At 38.1% G+C, this 19254-nt stretch overlaps 1 protein-coding gene across 1 annotated transcript in view; it reads left to right on the top strand.

The window, feature by feature from the left end:
* The window catches only part of Plcb4 (phospholipase C beta 4), a 366535-nt gene that overhangs the window by 339539 nt on the left and 7742 nt on the right, over positions 1 to 19254 (top strand). The window contains exons 29-36 of the mRNA XM_042694597.1: positions 123 to 211; positions 932 to 1082; positions 6693 to 6742; positions 6884 to 6949; positions 8931 to 9046; positions 13827 to 13902; positions 15632 to 15807; positions 16471 to 16572. Coding sequence (XP_042550531.1) covers positions 123 to 211; positions 932 to 1082; positions 6693 to 6742; positions 6884 to 6949; positions 8931 to 9046; positions 13827 to 13902; positions 15632 to 15807; positions 16471 to 16572 — 826 coding nt within the window. The remainder of the gene's footprint in view (positions 1 to 122; positions 212 to 931; positions 1083 to 6692; positions 6743 to 6883; positions 6950 to 8930; positions 9047 to 13826; positions 13903 to 15631; positions 15808 to 16470; positions 16573 to 19254) is intronic.

The raw sequence follows: 19254 nt of genomic DNA, 5'->3' as shown, positions 1-19254 counted from the left end.
CCTGGTAGAAAAGTACTTAGAAAGCCTAACAGATGTTCAGGATTATTGAAGAATTTATTAGCTGGCTTTCTTATTCAATAAAGCAGAGAATTACAGCTTATTTGACTTTTTTTCCTTTCTAGATATTGTGGATGCTTTATCAGATCCAAAGAAATTTCTTTCAATTACGGAAAAGAGAGCAGACCAAATGAGAGCAATGGGTATTGAAACTGTACGTAGAAACGGTTGATTGAAGTCATTTGAGTTGGGGAGTTTGGTTGTCAGTGATTACAGAAGCAAAATAAAGCAGTAATACAGCAAGTTTTAAGAGGGTTTTCAGAACTGATTTCATTAATTCAACAAGGCTTCAAGGGTCCACAAGCATGTAATATGTTTAATAAAATATGGTCACTTTTAATATACAAAAGAGTCACCTTAAAAAAAATAAAACATCTGGGGATCTCAGCCCCATTAGACCTAAAATAGAAAATATTCATGCTGCGGTGAGGAAAGTTTAAAATATAGGATGCTTTTGCAATACCTGAAATACCAATTGACACACAGTTCAGTGAATTAATGAAAGTGATATTTGCTTCTTTTTTTTATCTCTGCCTCCCAACTTGCTCTGTTTCTAGTGCATGCTTATATTGTTTATTTGAGTTTATTTCCTTGTGTTAAAATGTTCTACTTACCAGACTCCTCAGTGTAGAGAAAAGAGAAGATGTATCTTGCTCACAAAGAGGCTAAGTTTCCTTCTTTGTCTTGATCTTTTGCCTTCCAGCCTAAAGATAGCCATAGAAGCTCTATTATTAGGCAAAGAAAGATCCTTTAACACAGTAGAAGTCTGACAGGGAATGAAGAGTACCAGCTGTACACTAAGATTACGTGCTAGGTGTTTGACCTTGAGCGGCTTTTTCACTTGAGTCAGTCAGTCTGAATGTTTCTGTTCCAGAGTGACATTGCCGATGTGCCCAGTGACACTTCCAAGAATGACAAGAAAGGAAAAGCTAACACCGCCAAAGCAAGTGTGACCCCTCAAAGTAGCTCCGAACTCAGACCAACAACTACAGCTGCCCTGGGCTCTGGACAGGAAGCTAAGAAAGGTGAGAGGGTGATTGTCTCTTTATATCTCTTTTGTCAATTTCAGTTTCTTTCTAAAGTGCCTTCTAGGAGAGAACTCAGGATTGTCAGTTTTGTCAGTTTTCATTGTGCCAGCAATGGTAAAGCAGTATATTTTGTTGGACAAGCTGCCTAATTTCCCTAAGTGTTGAATAGCGAGTCACATTTGTGTTTTGTCTGCTAGAACCTCTGCACCAGTATCATAATCCATAGATTTATATTATATCTAAACTTGGTGCCCTTTATGGACAAAAAGAAACTTTAACACGGGATGTTATTAGAAATTTCATCTCTTCTCTGGATAGCATCACATGTACTTATCTGAACAGGGAGTGGTCTATATTTTTAAATTCCTTTATATAGAGGAATTCTAAATTCCTCTTATACACAGATAGTACCTGTGATTATTTACTTGTAAAACTCTTGGATATTTATTTGAAGGCTACTTCCATGTGGTTACTAAGAGATGTCATCACATGGAATTATATGTCCCATCTGCCAGGCTCCATGTCCCATGTAGCCAGTTGGTATGTAAAGAAACAACTATGCTGGCTATCAAAAGTTGACATCCTTTTAGATTGAACACTGCCCATCCCACACTGGGATAACCGTGGCCTTGAATCATGTACGAAATTTACTCTCCCAACTATAATGAAAACTTCTTTTTCTCGTAATGACTTATTACTCAGTAGAAACAGTTCTGATTTATACACTTCAGTGTCCCTGGTATAAGAAAATCAAGTTGTTCATACACTTAAGAACGCACGGTGCTTTTCAGTTTAAGGTAAGAAATGACAGGCTTTTCCCAAACCAAAGCAACATAGTAATTTAGCAGGAAACCAAATGTGCATTGAGCATTGTGAAACAAATTAGAAAATGAGTCTACACAAACGTAGCCCAATTTGTACTGGCACTGCAGCTGTCTGTCTGTTCTCCCTTAGAAAGAACACTGAGTAAGGTAATGATACAGGCTTTGCATATTAGTCCTGGTCATTAGCATTGCTACTTAGATAGAGATAGACAGTGGAAAATCAGAAAGTTGTGTTAAATTTCCTGCCTCATGCCCATGAGTACATAAAGACGTTAGTAATTATAGTGTAAGCGACCAAAAAACCCAACATAGTGTGACTAGTTTCTAGAGGACAAAATTGATCCTCATTCTAGAAGGGAACATGCTTGGGCATAGAGCTGACTCACCCTTGTATCCAAGACAGACTGCATGGAAGAAGCCAAGTAGCTCTCACTTTTATACCAGTCTTCTCCCCCGGTGACTTGAAAAAGAGAATGTACACATGTTGCATTTTATGTTGCATTTTATGCATTTTATGTTGCATTTATTGGAGGCCTGCTCGAATACTAAGTTCAATAAGCTATGCCTGTGTATCTTCAGAGACTTTGCATGACTAAGTGGTTAGGGGTATAAGGACAAGACCTCCACATGATGGCCTATTCAAGCAGGTGCAGTGTGGGCTGACAACTCATAACAGAAAAAGCATAGATATTCTTTACAGCTAAAATCCAAGAGAAGACTCAGATAATATCGCCATTGACTTGGACCTTGAAACACAGATGTGATTCAAACAGGAAGAGAAAGGTGGAAGGGCCCAGAGAGAATCCTAGTGGAACATTTCAGAGTCAGCTATGTGGAAGTAACTAGGTACAAAGGAAGGTAGCACCATAAATGCTCATGGTACTAGTAAGAAGTTTACAAAGGATTCTGGGATCACTTTAAGAGACAATGAAGAACAATGATCCATGTACAATGTTAAGATTAGTACTATTTTAGCAGAGAATGCAGTATAAAGGGCAGATGGTAAGGGACATTAGGAATTATGGTACTCATACCTCTATTATCACATTTATCACATTCTGTTTATAGGATGCTAGCCAGAAGGATTATTGCAGGTGAAACCATGCCTCACCATCACTGCAGCTGAGCCTAAGAAAGATCTAGCCATTTCTTTTCTTAGGAAATAAATCAGAGTGACAAGGAGGGCCTGAGTTAAACTGAAAGTAATCACATGGAAAGAAGAAGAAACAGAACAGAAATAAAATGGTAGCTTGGATTTTGACCTTAGGGAGAAAAATGGTTCAAAGCATTAAGATGAAGAAACTGATAGTGAGAGAAGTAAAAGAGTTGAAAGGAGGAATTGCTTTTGGTAAGGAAGATGATGATTCTGGCCCTAGATTCTTTGACTTTGAGCTGTGCCTGATATATCTGGACATAAGGGTAAAAACCTTGGCTAGAAAAACAGTGTGACAACTTCAGAGATAAACATGCTTGTTATGATGGACAGTAACAACTGTTGAAAAGAAACAGAAGGAAATTGGAAAAGAGAGCTCTTAGGGAATGAGGAGCACAAGTAAGGGCTTGTGTAGAGAGGTCATGAAGTGGACAGAGGGGTGAAGTGGACAGAGTTCACTGTGGCATCTCTGAAGGAAGTTCTGAACAGCTTCTACACCGGCAACCACACAGCAGTGATCCCACCCAGGCTGCGTTAGTTCCTTTTCATTCCAAAGACAAGAGGGTCAGAAAATCCAACTCCAAGCTAGTTTCCAATGGCTCACACCTATAAGCCTAGCTACTCAGGAGGCTAAGATCAGAGGATCATAGCTTGAAGCCAGCCTGGGCAGGAAAGTCCCAGAGTCTCTTATCTCCAATTAACCAGAAAAACACTGGAAACAGAGATGTGGTTCTCCCTTCAGTGAAAAAGCTGAGGGACAGCTTCCAGTACTGACACACAAGGTGGGAGTAAGGGAGCAAAGGAGAGAGAGAACAGAGAGAGAGAGAAAGGAAAGCAGGGAGGGAGAGATAAAGAAAAAAAGGAAGGAAGGAAGGAGGAAGGGAGGGAGGGAGGAAGGGAGGGAAGGAACCAATTCAGAAAAAAAGGAAGGAAGGAAGGAAGGAGGAAGGGAGGGAAGGAACCAATTCAGAAAAAAAGGAAGGAAGGAAGGAAGGAAGGAGGAAGGGAGGGAGGGAGGAAGGGAGGGAAGGAACCAATTCAGAAAAAAAGGAAGGAAGGAAGGAAGGAGGGAGGGAGGGAGGGAACCAATTCAGAAAAAAAGAAGGAAGGAAGGAAGGAGGAAGGGAGGGAGGGAGGAAGGGAGGGAAGGAACCAATTCCTACCTAACTTAGAAATTTGGATTTGAGAAAAGACATGTTATTGTTTTAGAAATATTGTTAAAAACAAAAAACATTTTTCTTTTTCTAAAATATTTATTGTAAAGACAATGTGCAGAGGGGTTACAGTTACATAAGTCAGGTTTTGAGTGCATTTTTTTGGATGATGTCCCCTCTGAAACTTCAGTTCGAATCTTTAGATCCCAAAATGTGTGCCTCTTATCCCACTTTCATCCCAGGGAGGTTGGTATGAAGATAGTATCCTGTAGCTACCTGTGACTATCTAAATATACTTAATTTACCCTCAGACATTTGAAACTTGAGCTCCCTACCCACGAGATGCTGAAGCAGCCTGTGTAGCTGCTGGCTCTTAGGCACCTCACACACGAGACATTTCCACCATCATTAAATGTGCCTTTGACATGCTGCTCTGGGCATATTGATGGAAAAGTCCATGTGCATGGATTAGGTGCAATATGAGATTTTTTAATTAAATCACTAAGGGGAATTAAATTGTATGTTGTTCCTTTTTCTAACAGTGCAAAAAATGCCATTGAGGGCAGTATATATTGTTTCAGGCTCCTGTTTATCAGGAATTTGTTGAACCAAAACTAAAACAAGAAAAAGAAATCTCATCAGCCAAGCTGTTTGTACTTCTTAGCTCTCTAGAGGTCTGTGCAAGACCCTCCAATCCTGTGTGTTCATTTTATAGGCAAGAGAACTGATAACCAACATTATAAAGCTCTTAACCATGCTGGGATTCACTTCCCTATCCTATACTGCCTCTGCCTCACTGTCTGCCATAAGGCAGGGAGGTAGATTTCGACATTATGACCTAAGGGTTCAGGAAATTTCCTGCCTATCCTTCACATCCTATCTTAAAATGCCAGAGCTCTCAGTACTCATTTCTCTCAGTCAAGATTACTTTTACACCCCCTCCCCCCCCAACACTGGATCTTCAGATCTTAAAACAAACGGAACTGAAAGACAAAGAGATCTGATGCAGACTTCATATCTATCTGTCTTGAAGTATCATACCTGGCCTTTGGGATTCTAATGGAAATCAATTTAGTATTGAGTGTGCATTCATTTTATTTGCCTCGGATGAAAATCTGCAGTCAAACAGAACCCATTAGAGAGTCTTCTACCACCGAGGTTGCCATGACAACTTATGGCCTAGCATTAACTCAGATAGCAAGATAACTTGGTACATTACTCTAGGTACTAAAGGCAGCATTCTGTTATGTAGTGCTTTGATTTCATTATTTCCTTTGTGTTAAGGGCATTGCTGCACTCAGATAACATGTGGCTTAAATGCTGATTATTTTATAATGCCTTTTAAAAGTCTTATTCATTAGTGATGATTAAGTTGGGAATGGAGTTGGGAGTTCGTGGACTGGTATGATAGGATATGCTTTCACATATGAATGCAGAGCTAACTGCATTAGGTGTCACAGAGCCTGATCGGATTCCCTTATGGAGGTCACTTAGCCAATCCCTGAGCTGCTCGTGTTGGCTCTTTGTAAATTCTAGCTGCCCCTTCTACAGAATTACCAAGACTATGAGAATTCCTTTGCCTGGAAATGCCTGAATTATTTTATGGAACCTTTGAAGTTCTCCACAGGCTCCCATGGAGCCAAATTTCCTTCTATCCAGATCAAGTTTCTCCTAAGTGCCTTTTATACTGAGGACCTCTCATAGGACAGGCTGAGGCTGGGTTTCAGCTAGAAGTATGCCATGCCTTATTCTGCTTCTATCTCTCTCTTTTTGTGCCCATACTGGGGCTTGAACTCAAGGCCTGGATGCTGTTCATTAGCTGTTTTGCTCAAGGCTTATCCTCTACCACTTGAGCCATGGCTCCACTTCTAGTTGTCTGGGTCAAAGATAAGAGCCTCACAGACTTTCCTGCCTGGGCTGGCTTCAAAGTGTGACCTTCATATCTCAACCTCTTGAGTAACTAGAATTACAGGCATGATCCACCAATACCTGGCCTTGCTTCTTGCTGAGCAGTTTCTCCTGAGTCTACCTTCAATAAGTCACATGTGCATATATCTTCTGCTGCTAGGGAAACTAAGACACTAAGCATTCTAATGGTTTACTTAAGTGCTTTGCAATAAGAATTAAAATGTTTATATCTTTCATAAATGTAATGTATATCCTACAAAATTAAGAAAATCAAGGGAAGGAGTGGGGTTGGGAGGGATGAGGGAGAAAGATGAAAGGAATGACATTTGATCAAGATGCATTTCATTCAAACTGCTTTGTTGAATGGCAAATCCTTTGTACAACTACTTAAGGATAATAAGATATGTGTATTATATATGTTATATCCTTTACATATATATATATTATATCCTTTAGCTGCAAAGCTGTTTTGGGGTCTTTATATAAGATTTAAAATTGAATTTGTGTCATCTATTATTTTCTCCAATTGTTAACATACAGAGTAACTTTTGTGTGACTTTCTTTTAAGGTATTGAACTTATCCCTCAAATAAGGATAGAAGATTTGAAGCAAATGAAGGTAAAATCGCTTGTCCTTTGCTCAAGCACTCTTGTGCTATATCTATTGATAAAACAATGTATTTTTTCACTAAGTGTAGTCATTCTGCCTCCAAGAAAAATAAACTTAATTTAGATCTTCTTCCCCACTCCTCCTTTACAGGCTTACTTGAAACATTTAAAGAAACAACAGAAAGAATTAAATTCTTTAAAGAAGAAACATGCAAAGGTAAAGTCTTTCTTCTGCTCATTTCCTCAGTTCCCTGGGTCACTAGCCATGGTTTACCCCGTACACTATGGGGAGACAGATGCTAGCAAGCTTGAATGTCTGCTCATTTCACCTAGCGAGGTACTGATTCTCACTCTCCCATCCTCCAAGGTGATATAAACCCCACCCAGAAGACTACTTCTGAAATTTATTTATTTTGCTTTTTTACTCAGAAGAAACCTTTTGGATAGCAGTTAGGAGACATGTTAAGATACAGTTGCAAATTTATGAGAACTCTGGGAATTCTCCTGTGGCCGAATAAACCTCCCAGCACACACGACATCTTTCTTAGAAATGATCCTAGTAGACCTTTCCCTCACCTTAAGAAGCCTTAGGCTTCATTCCATCCGTTTTCTGGTTAGGAAGAAAAGATTCAAATCAGTCACCAACCAGTAAATTCCAAATGACTGGATAAATTAGATTACCTTCCCTTGCAGAAAATAACTTCTAACTTTCTAAAGGTCCATTATCATAGAATGTAAAAGAAGATTTACTGTCTTCTTAAAGCCCACTGTCTGGATTTCTGTGGACTTTCTTACAGCTTTATCATGCATTCTGTGAAAGAAGCATTAGCCTTCAGAATTCCATAAAGTATTTTATATTGTGACTAACATGCCACAGTAATTCTGTGAAAGAAGCATTAGCCTTCAGAATTCCATAAAGTATTTTACATTGTGACTAACATGCCACAGTAATTTATGTGACCATGTGCTGCTGCTTTTTCCAAGCATTTCTGATCAGGATTACATCTCATTGCTTGGTTTTTATATTCTCTTACACTTCAGAAATGGAAGTCGTAAGTGTGTGATGCTAATCTTATGAATGAATTGCTTCTCCCACACTGAATACACACACATGGGACTAACTTTGTTATTCTGTGGAATGTATGGAATCTGAATTCTCAATCAGACATGTATTGGCATCACACATTTTATGAACATTCTTGAATCCTCACAGTATCCTTGAGACCTAAATAATACTCTCCACATTTTAGACAGGAGTAAAGTGAAATTTAGTGAATAGGAATAGCTTACTTAGAGGAAAACAACTACTTCAATGCTATTTGAATTGTCCAAGGGCTTTGCATACCTTATTGTCTGGAAGAAAATGATGCTTAGAGAAAAACAGTTTTCAAAGAGTTGAACCCTAATTTCAGTGATTTAAGAAGGTCACAAAAAGTAGTTTAAATATCTGTGACGCTGAAGGCCAGTGCTTCTGAACAGTCTTGGTATCATTAATAAGGAAGTCAGTGACACTATCAGTCCTATAGGTTCAAGTCCAGCTCATGGTAGCAGCCATAATGACAGTCTTCATTCTGTATGGATGGTCTTCAAGGAATTTTTTCCTTGAAATTAATTTTTTTCCTTGAAATTAATAAATTCCAAAATGTGTCAAGTATTTTGAAATATGTCACATGGCAGATAGTTATATTTAGACAAAAATGAAGCAATATGGTGGCCAAACAGGTTTTTAGGGACTAGTGTGTGGAAAGGACAATGGACTAGATGTCTGAGACAACAGAACAATGATGAATGGGTAAGCTAAATGCTGTGGCATATGCTTTTCACTCCAATTACTCAGGAAGCTAAGGCCTTATAATTACTTGAGCCCAGTTCAAGAATAGCATAGGTAACATAGCAAGACCTCTTTAAAAAATGAAGATAAGCAGGTGGGAAATGTATAAAGATGTGCATGTATATGAAAGGACTTTGAGAGGATTAGCACTGCTACCTCTGAGCAGAGCTGCCTTTTGAAGCAGCATTTTTATTATTCTGAGGCTGAGGATGGCCCTTACTGGGGATTCCCAACAAAGTATGTGCTGGACAGGAGTCTGAGAGAGTGTGCGATGTTCTCAGATTGGTTTAATCCTTGGCTTCTCAAATGTCAAGCTTCTCAGCCACACTAAAAACCCAACAAATAACTGTAAATTCTTTTCCTTCAGGAGCATAGTACCATGCAGAAGTTGCATTGCACACAAGTTGACAAAATTGTGGCTCAGTATGACAAAGAGAAGTCAACTCATGAGAAAATCTTAGAAAAAGCAATGAAGAAGAAAGGGTAAGATTGTTCACTTCCTTCCAGGGGCTTTCTTCTTATTATAGTTTATCTTTTCCAAGTGTACCTGTCTGCCAAGGTCAAGGAATAACTGCATCAATGCTGGCTCATTAAAAATCCTCCTGGAAAGCATGAGCCATTTTAAAACATACTAACATAGCAGCCTAAGGCATTCACTGACTTTTCTGTGGTTTAAGGAAGGTTCTCAGTAGAGATGTTGGAACTAAGTAACTTATCAAAACGTCTTCAAATATAACAAAGGAATCTCAGTCAAAACTAATTGAAAAAAAACATTTCTCTACTCTGATAATTGGTGGTAACTTATTCTTACATAATGCTAAGTAATTAACTTGAAAATTATAGGATAAGTTGAAGAAACACAATAGTTTCTCTATGATCTGCAGTTTGATTATGTTGGTATATCTGTTACCCACAGTTGACCACAGTCCAAAAATATTAAAAGGAAATTTCTTGAAATACTAATTTATAAGCTTTAAAGAACTTTTATTATAGTATATTATTTCAATTGTTCCATTTTTATCACTATAGTTGTGAATATTTTACTGAGACTAATTTATAAAATAAACCGTATCATATTTAGCTATGTGTAGGAAGAAACATAGTATTGCTAAGTATTGTCTTTGGTTTAAGGAACGCAAATGGGACTTTAGCCCACATGCCCTGTGCTAGAGTTCCCACTTACTCTTTTATTTTTATTTAATATTTTTATTGTTATTATAAAAGTGATATACAGGGGGATTATAGTTGACTAAGTCAGGTAATGAGTGCATTTCTTTTTGAACCATGTCACCCTTTACCTTGATCTCTCCCATTCTTTACCCTTTTGTCCCCACCCACAAGTCCTGTAGTTCATGTTCCATTTATTGGCTAGTGAGTACCACAGCTATATTTGTTAACCCTGTGGTTCACCTTTTCTATGTCCCCCCGCCCCCCACTTACTCCTAACTCTGCTTCCTTAAATGGTAACTTCTCATACAGCCATAATATAATCATAAGCCCAGGAAAGTGACATTGGTGAAATGCTGTTCAAAAAACTGTGGTGCTTTTTCAAATTTCACCAGTTTTGTTTTTTTCCCTCATATCCCTTTTCTGCTTTGGGATTCACCCTAGAAATTGCATATTGCATTTACGTACTTCTCAGTACCCTTAGTCAGTTATAGATCCTCAGTCTCTCATGGTCTCTTGACTTTTTCCACTTTGGAAGAATAATTCTCAGTTGTTTTGTAGAATGAGACTCCTTTTGGCTTTTGGTATTTCTCATGATTTAAGGGAAGTTATGAATGTTTGATAAGGGTAGCATGATAACAATGATGCCCTGTGAAGTGACTGGTATTGAGGAGAGGGTACTGTTGACATTACAACATAGGAGATGCTGATCTGATCATCTGACAAGGGTCTGCACTGTCAGGTTACCTACTTTCCCCTTGGGGAAGATACTGCAAGTCTATGCAGTCTTACAGTCTTATTTCTGTGAAATACAATTTTTGGCCCAGCTTTGTCTTCCTTTAATGGATTTTCTCTTGATTTTTATTCTCTATCTTCAGCTTTCTGCGGAATATCTTCTCACCTTCCACAGCTTTTGATAGTAAAGAAAGGGAGAAAAGAATTACATTTTGTACTTTCATTTGCTGATGCTTTAGATATACCTAGAAAACTGAATGTCTAAAAACAGAATGTTTCTCACAATTTCTGGTTCCAAAGGTCACTTTTTTTCTCCTTTTTTGCATGAAACTAGTGTCATTTACCTTGAGAGATCAATGGTGAGTAACAACATAACACCTAGCCTAACCTCAGATCTCAAACTTTAAGAGGTACCTTCATATAATTAAACACACACACACACACACACACACACACACACGCCAGGCACTGACTGGGAAGCATAGTTATTATGCACAGTCTGGTCATTGATTTGACTATGTCATAGAAGCAGAATAAGGCATCCTGCTTTGAATATTTTTCAATCCATATGTTATTTCTTTTATTTTTATCCTTAAGTGGTTGTAAAAGAAGCTGCCATTCAAAAAAGTAGCATATGACTATGATGAATTGACTATGATCAATCCATATTTTAAGTGAGTTAGATCAAACTCAGCCATCTCGCAGCTCATTTGGCCATATGATGACTTTTCTGGACTTCTAACCCTATCAGCAGCTGTAGAATTTTGTTTTCCAGTTATTTTCTTATTTCCAATGACATTTTAGATAAGAATGTTGAAAGAAGTAGAAATAAGCTCTAACACCATATTTTTAAGGAGCAAATTTTTTTGCAAATTGATAATATTCTCTAAGAATGTTTCACAAGTCATTATTTTTTAAATACTTTGGGTTTTGTAGATACCGATATTGAGAATTTCCTTTTTTTAAATTCAGAAGACTTACTTAATGAAAGATGGATCAAGATCCATCTGTCTTTACAAATAGAAACTACAGGCATTTAGAATCGAAGATTTTTGAATAAGAATATTTAACTATGCTAACTTTCCCAATTATTCCCAAAATAGTCATTAATTTACATTCCACTTAGAATAATTGCATGTCAAAGTTGTCTTGTTTTGTTTTTACCATTCTACAAATCAGTTAATATTACAATGTATCTTGATCAATGTCACCCATTTTATCTTTTATCTTTTCATGTGTTTAAACCAGAATCTAATGACATTTTAGGCTCAAGCACCATGTACAGAGTTTCTTTGCTTTAAAAAAAGGATACTGCAGTTCTTTAAATCCATAAATCAATAATAATGCCTTTATAACTCCAAAAATAGGTAAAGTACATCTTTACTTCATTATTTTTACTCACAAAGATTAAAAGTGGATGAAAGTGACCTTTACTACATATTGCTCCTGTTCTACACTTAACTCCCAAGTCAGTCTAATAAGCATTGTTGGAGATCTCTCGACAAAGTCTTACTTCGCCAGGAGTGAAACGAGAGAACAAGAAAACCACTCAGCCTCCAGACTCTGAAGAGTATTTCCTAAATACTTCAAGGAATAAAAGTAACCACAATTCATTAAAAGCATGATTGGCATATGCCTTGTAAGACCAGCACCTGGGAGGTTGAGGCAGAAGATCTCTAGTTCAAGGCCAGCCTGCGCTACATATTTAGACCCTGTCTCAAAAGCAAAAACAAAACCCCAAAAAGATCTGTGAAACCAGACATCAGTTGATTTCTTCTGGCCAGCAGAGCAAACTAGAGTTTCCCTCTGTCCTTCATCAAGATCATCTAGACATATTTTCTTCAAGTTACTAAATCATCCATGAAAGTCAAAAGTGGTGATAATTTTTGGAGATTTCCTCAGTGGAATCTGTTTCTAAAATAAATATAGATAATTCTTGACTACGACTATTTGAATTATGAATTTCTATCTTTATAACAAGAATGTGCACTTTGAATTTGAGGATCTTTTCCTAGTATACTAAGAGGTGGTAGGATAACCTTTGGCTGCTGGGCAGATCCCCTAGTCAGCCATATAATCACCCAGGGGAACTATGGTAGGCTACCATTGGACTATATTGTCAAAATAGGATGTGTAGAAGTTTGGGTAGATTAAATGCATTTTTGCCTTTGAAAGACTTATGATGTGTTTATCAGGCATCTATCCTAATTCAGGAAGCACTTGTAGGTTTCCTTTCTCTTCCTACTTAGCTGAAGGGAATGACTACGTGAAAAAGCAAACTTTGTTCAAGTGCTCTGTAGTAAACATATCAGTATGTCTCTCATGGGGTTTTTCACTCACCATCTTCAAGGCAAAGCAGAGAACATGAATGGGAGGAGAAGGAAAAGCAATTACAGATTTTTTTTTTTACGTAGCCCAGAAAATAAATAAATGAATGCACAAGAGAAAATGCAATCTTGATTTTCAAAATATCAGGAATATTTAGTTTATGCCAGTAGATAAGAAGTTGCAATTAAATCTTTTGTTGCATTTGCTGTAAAGATTGTGTCTAGAAATAAGACAAGGGGATGTTTCAGCAATATTCCACTGAATGACAGATGACAGAAGAAAAACACTCGGAGTCAGTCAGTGAGAAGTAATAGATTTGATGAGAGACTTTGAAGTTTCTGAATAATGCTTCTCTGAAAGAATACTCAATTCACAATATAATGAAGCATTCTGACTTGGGCTATAATAAACCAGAGCATACATGCTGAAGACAGAAGCTCAGAACCTGTCCCTGTTTCAACAGTCATATGGAAAAGAAAACATAATCACCGAAATCAGCAGTAATGATTGCTGGGCAGTTGCCTCAAATGTATTTCCTATTTATGATACAATAAGAAGCAAAAAAAAAAGTTTCCCTCTGATGCCAAGAAATGGTATTTTCTTCTTCATTGGCATGTTTAAAAGACAAAAATCTGGCTTCACAACCAAAATGGAAGAATTAGAAATTCACTTAAGGCTGAGGACCTCTATTTTCCAGTTTTCATTCCAAATAACATTTGATTGACTAAATGAAAAAAAAATCAGCTCAAAGAAAAACAGGAACCAAAATGGAAACTCTGACAACAGACATAACAATGAAATAATTGCTAAGTTTGAAGTGTTTCTTTGTGTGGTGATTGAATTGAGTAATCATGATACAGATAATATTTTGTAAGGTATCAGTCTATTACTAGAAAAACTAATGCTCCCCATTGAGCCAGGGCATCCCACATTTGATGAATATATTGTTTTCATTAGAAAGCCCTGTCACAGAGGCTAAAGGAATTAGAAGAGATCTGATTTCTAGCATGCATTTGCAATTTTCTATTTTCAGGGGAAGTAATTGTCTTGAAATGAAGAAAGAAACAGAAATTAAAATTCAGACCCTGACATCAGATCACAAATCTAAGGTGAGAAAATGCCCATTTCCACAGTGGTGACTTGCAGAAGACACCATAGTTCCTTTAGAATAGCTACTTGTGTTGATGTCAGAAACAACAGTGGTATAGGAAGATGGGATCTGAGGTTCATATGTTCCCCAATTTGCTGCCTTTGGGAAATCCACCTTATGGAAAATCATTTTTGTCTTATGTGTACAAATATGCTAGCAATATTTATATTATCCCACTCTAAGGCATCAAGTGAAACAATGTGTAAAAAGACCAAAAAGAAATACTGAATAAAATACAGAATACTCTTTCCTATAGAAGTAACAATAAGTGGGGAGGGAAGGGTATTGGGAAAAAACAAAGAAGAGGGTAACAGTGCTCAATAGGAAATGTACTCATTACCTTACTCACGGAACGGTAACCCTCCTGTACAGTATCTTTACAATAAAAATATTTTTCAAAAGAAGTAACAGTAAGTACATAACCAAAAATCTCCCAAAATTGAGGGAAAGTATTTGTTAAAAAACCTACTCCATCTTTGCATTTCTCCTACGACAAGAAAAAAATAGAAGCTTGAAACACTTTAACTAATGTTTTGAACATTTGAAGACCTAATTACTGAGGCTTGGTTAAAAAAAATAAAAACTTCCAGCAATAATTAATTTAAAAGTAAAAACCCTTAAAGCTCCCAACTGCAGCTTTTGGTTTAACCATCTGGTGTTCATGTCTGTGGGCAGCTATGTCTTTGAGCACTATGACCTTGCTGCACACATGAGCCAGCCATGCTGTTCTAGATAATGTTCACTTTGATACGATCCATGGGGTATAATATGAACTATATAGAAGCAGTAAGCTTCTCTGGAGCAGGGAGTTCTTTGGATACCATGACCAAGTACATGATAATATACTTAGGGTTTTTTGCTGCATAAAAAGCTGTCAAAATTTAAGGCCTTAAAATAATGACCATTTATTAGCTCACAACTCAGTGAAGTGAAGTTTGGGCTATAGTCTACTGGGTGGTTCTTCTAATTTTGCTGAGCTCACTCATGTGTCTCTAGTCAGCTGGGGTTTCCTGGCCTCACGTGTGCATCTGATGGTTGGCTGGTTGCTGATTATCTTTTCGTATATTACTTGTAGTCTCTAGCAAGCTCAGCAACAGGGTACCAAACACAACAAAGGGGAAAACAGTTTTCCTCTGCTTACATCACCTAACAGTTTCCCTCTGCTTTGATTTACTATCTCCTCATCTCCTAAAGGAAGTCACAAAGCTAGCCAAGTGTAATTTCATGGAGAAACTGTGATGTGTTACCAAAAGGAACTACACAGCCATATTGCAAAGAATATGGCTATCAGGACTGGAGGACTTCCTACCCCAGTGTCTATTCGAGAGGATGCAGTAATATGTAATTGAGGAGAGCACTTCACTTTATTCCAACCTGTGGCCATATAGAAGCAAAGCTTAGGTGGAACTTGTAGAGGAGCCTATGATTTAGATAAAGCGGAATGTGAGTTAGGCAGTGAAATACCAGGCATGGTTAAACACTGAGTCAAAGCAATTGATTGATTTTTAATAAGCAATGACTTCCTAATCCCCATCCATCAGTAGGTATCATTTTGTTCAGTGTGTGGATTTCCAGTGATTCTCCAAGTAAATTGGTGGGAGGAATCTGAAGTGCAAGAATGATAATGCTTTCAGTTCATACCTGAACTGTGAAGATTCCAGATGATATTGTTCCATTTTCTCCAACAGGTCAAAGAGATTGTAGCTCAGCACACAAAAGAGTGGTCAGAAATGATCAATACCCACAGTGCAGAGGAGCAAGAGATCCGGGACCTGCACCTTAACCAGCAGTGTGAATTACTGAGAAAGCTGCTAATCAATGCTCATGAGCAACAAACCCAGCAGCTTAAACTGTCCCATGACAGGTAGGAAAGTCAGCCATACCCAGGGTAAACTCCTGTTGTTGTTGTTTTGTTTGTTTGCTTGCTTGCTTGCTTTTAAACTGGGGCTTGAATTCAAGGCCTGGGAACTGTTCCTGAGCTTTTTCATTCAAAGATAGTGCTCTAGCACTTGAGCCACAGCTGCACTGCAGGCTTTTTGGTCGTTAATTGGAGATGAGTGTCACAGATTTTTTCTTCCTGGGCTGGCTTCCAACCACTATCCTTGGATCCTAAGTAGCTGGGATTACAGGCATGAGCCACTTACTGGTGCCTTGGTTTTGATGGATAAAAAATTGTTACCAGCCCCCACAAGCTACCTCACCACTAGATGGCCCACTGCCCTGCAGAGATTAGCGTTCCTATGAGTTGGATCTCTGTCCCTCCCTCTCTCAAACACAAAATAACTAAATGAACTTGATAATACTAATAAAAAGGAAACCTATTTCCAGAGTTACTGAGACAGAAGAGGCATGCAATGGATAACATAAAAGGTTTCCATGTAACGATTTGTAAGTATGTGACAGTTCATTCCCATTTGGGGACACTATCTCCAACATTCTCCAGAACCTTTCACCTTCCCTAAGTGAAGCCCTTGCAGCCATTAATCACTGACTCTCCACCCTCATCTCATTTGTGTTTCATACATAGAGAGAGCAAGGAAATGCGAGCCCACCAGGCTAAGATTTCTATGGAAAACAGCAAAGCCATCAGCCAAGATAAATCTATCAAGAACAAAGCAGAACGGGAAAGGTAAGTATGTTCTCTAAGTTTTCTATTTGTTTACTACAAGTAAAATAAATTTATATTCAGTACATGTGTGCTTGTTTGCAACAAAAATTTTGTAGAACATGATGTAATAATCAGTGTAATTCTAAAACATCCTTTCTTTCTGCACTCTGTGGGGTTATTTTGCAAGTACCTCACTTGATCATCCATAGTCTTGGATGGGAAGGGTCTGAATAGCAGGAAGGCAATCTTCTTCCATTCATGTCTTGAGCTCTCTTATTTCTTTCTTTATTTTACTTATTTATTTTTTGCTGGTCCTGGAGCTTGAACTCAAGGCTTGAGTGCTTTCCTTGAGCCTGTTGGTGCTCAAGGCTAGTGCTCTACCACTGGAGCTACAGCGTCACTTCTGACTTTTCTGAGTAGTTTATGGGAGATAAGAATCTCAGAGGGACTTTTCTGCCCAGGCTGGCTTCAAACTGTGATCCTCAGATCTCAGCCTCCTGAGTAGCTAGGATTTCAGGCATGAGCCCCGAGCGCCCAGCTTGATGTCTTAATCTCTTGACAAGCAGAGATGAACTTCAAAGCTCCTGCCAAAGTTTTTCAAGTTTGTCTTTGTTCTGAGTGGGTTTTCTGGGAAGAGAGACTAGCACAGGAATTCAGGTGCATGTCTCACTAAGAAAGATGTTCAGCCAAGGGAAGTTGGTGGATACAGGAGGGAACCAAGACGGGGCCTGAATAAGGCCAGTGAAGGCAGGTCCCAGGTGTAAGAACCTTTAACTGCTATTGTTAAAGAGGACTTGAAGAACATCAGTAGTTGTGATGCTTAAGAGAGGAAGTTAATGGTTCTTGGTTGCCAGTCATCACAGATAACACATTCATTCACCTGTCTGGTTTTCTTCCACCTCTGAAGATCAAAGGCAGTGAGCTCCATAAGCAAAGCCATTCACCCTCAATGAACCATAGGCTAAGCTGTTAGATTACTTGGAAGCCACAAAGTAGAACTTCCATGTTTTCACTCCTCTGCTACCTTGTATTTTTTTAATTGTGAAAATACTGTACAGAGGGGTTACAATTACATGGGCAAGATAATGAGTACATTTCTTATCAAGCATTGTAGCCTCCTCCTTTGTTTCCCCTTCCCATCCCTTCCCATCCTTCCCCCACTCCCCCCTGTACCCGATCCTCCCCCTACCCTCCCCCCCCAAATCAAAGTTGTAAAGTTCATTTTTCGACATAACCGTTGTATATCTCATTGTTGCAATGGGTCCACCTGTATCCCTATTTAAACGATTTGTTTTTTCCCTTCCCCTCCACAAATTATACCCACATCAAATACAGTTTAAACAGGGGTTATACCGTGGGGGGAGGGACATACAAAGCAATAAAGAAATCATCTTATAAATATGTTAGAAACAATCACAAGAAATTAAAAAAATATTTGAATCCCTATCTTGGGGTTCATTTCGCCTAACATCAACTTATCTGACCATTTCTGCTTGTCTCAGACTTATACTAGTTATTGCAAATAAGGGAAACCATGGGACCTATGTTTCTTTGGGCCTGGCTTATTTCACTTAATATAATTTTTCCAAATCTTTCCATTTCCTAACAAATGGGGCAATGCCATTCTTTCTGATGGAGGCATAGAATTCCATTGTGTATATATACTACATTTTCTTGATCCATTCATCTACTGAGGGGCATCTGGGTTGGTTCCCTATCTTAGCTATGGTAAATAATGCTGCAATAAACATTGCTGTGCTGATAGCTTTAATATGGTCTTGTTTGTGATCATTTGGGTAAATGCCCAAAAGTGGGATTGCTGGGTCATAGGGGAGCTCTATGTGGAGTCTTTTGAGGAACCTCTGTACCACTTTCCAAAGTGGTTAACAAGTTTACACTCCCACCAACAATGCAGTATGGTTCCCTTCTGTCCACATCCCCTCCAGCTACCTTGTATTTTGAGATACCTGGTCTTACTACTTTGAACAAGGAGGGCTGCTATACAACTGCCTCAATGCTGTTGCTTTTTAAAAAGCACATTTACCTTTCAAGCAATGCTAAGAAATGTCAAAATATGTTGAAGTGTAAAGCCTCATGCCATCTCCAAATAATAGTTACCAAGGAGATAGGAAAGTCCACAGGATTTTTGACCTGGAAATGAATATTTTGGCCAAGACATTCCTCAGTTAACATGGAGTGTTATTTGTGTATCACAATGAGAGTTCTCAAGGAAGGTTTTTTTTTTTTAAATCATGTGTACCAATCCTTATTTGCAACGTAATGCTGTCGTACCTCTCTTTGATTTTGTTTTTGTAAATGTGGCAAACTCTGGATGTCTTTCTGAGATAAGGGACTTTGTTTAAAGGCTTTCCATACATAGAAATAATACTATCTTCATCTGTTCAAAAACAAATTATTTCAGTTATGATTTTAAAATAAGGCATTAATGTAAATTTGCATTTGTCCAAAATACAGGATGTCATACAACATGAATAACTCTGTCATTTTTTCAAGTATATTACAGACTGGATTTTAGTTCGAATGAGTCAAAATTATTTTTCAATTCTGTTATTAAGTCACTGAATTGGAAAGAAACCCAGAGTATTTTACTATTTGGGTACATTTTGCAAATACATGAAATGATAAACAGCAGGAACACTATTGCCTGGAAGCTCTTTAAAAATGTAGACCTTTAGGCCCATT

This window comes from Dipodomys spectabilis, unplaced genomic scaffold (genome assembly GCF_019054845.1).
Source record: "Dipodomys spectabilis isolate Male_0828 unplaced genomic scaffold, ASM1905484v1 ptg000175l, whole genome shotgun sequence".
NCBI classification, from domain to species: domain Eukaryota; kingdom Metazoa; phylum Chordata; class Mammalia; order Rodentia; family Heteromyidae; genus Dipodomys; species Dipodomys spectabilis.
Note: the sequence above shows the minus strand (reverse complement) of the source record. Positions and strands in the feature narration are given on the sequence as shown.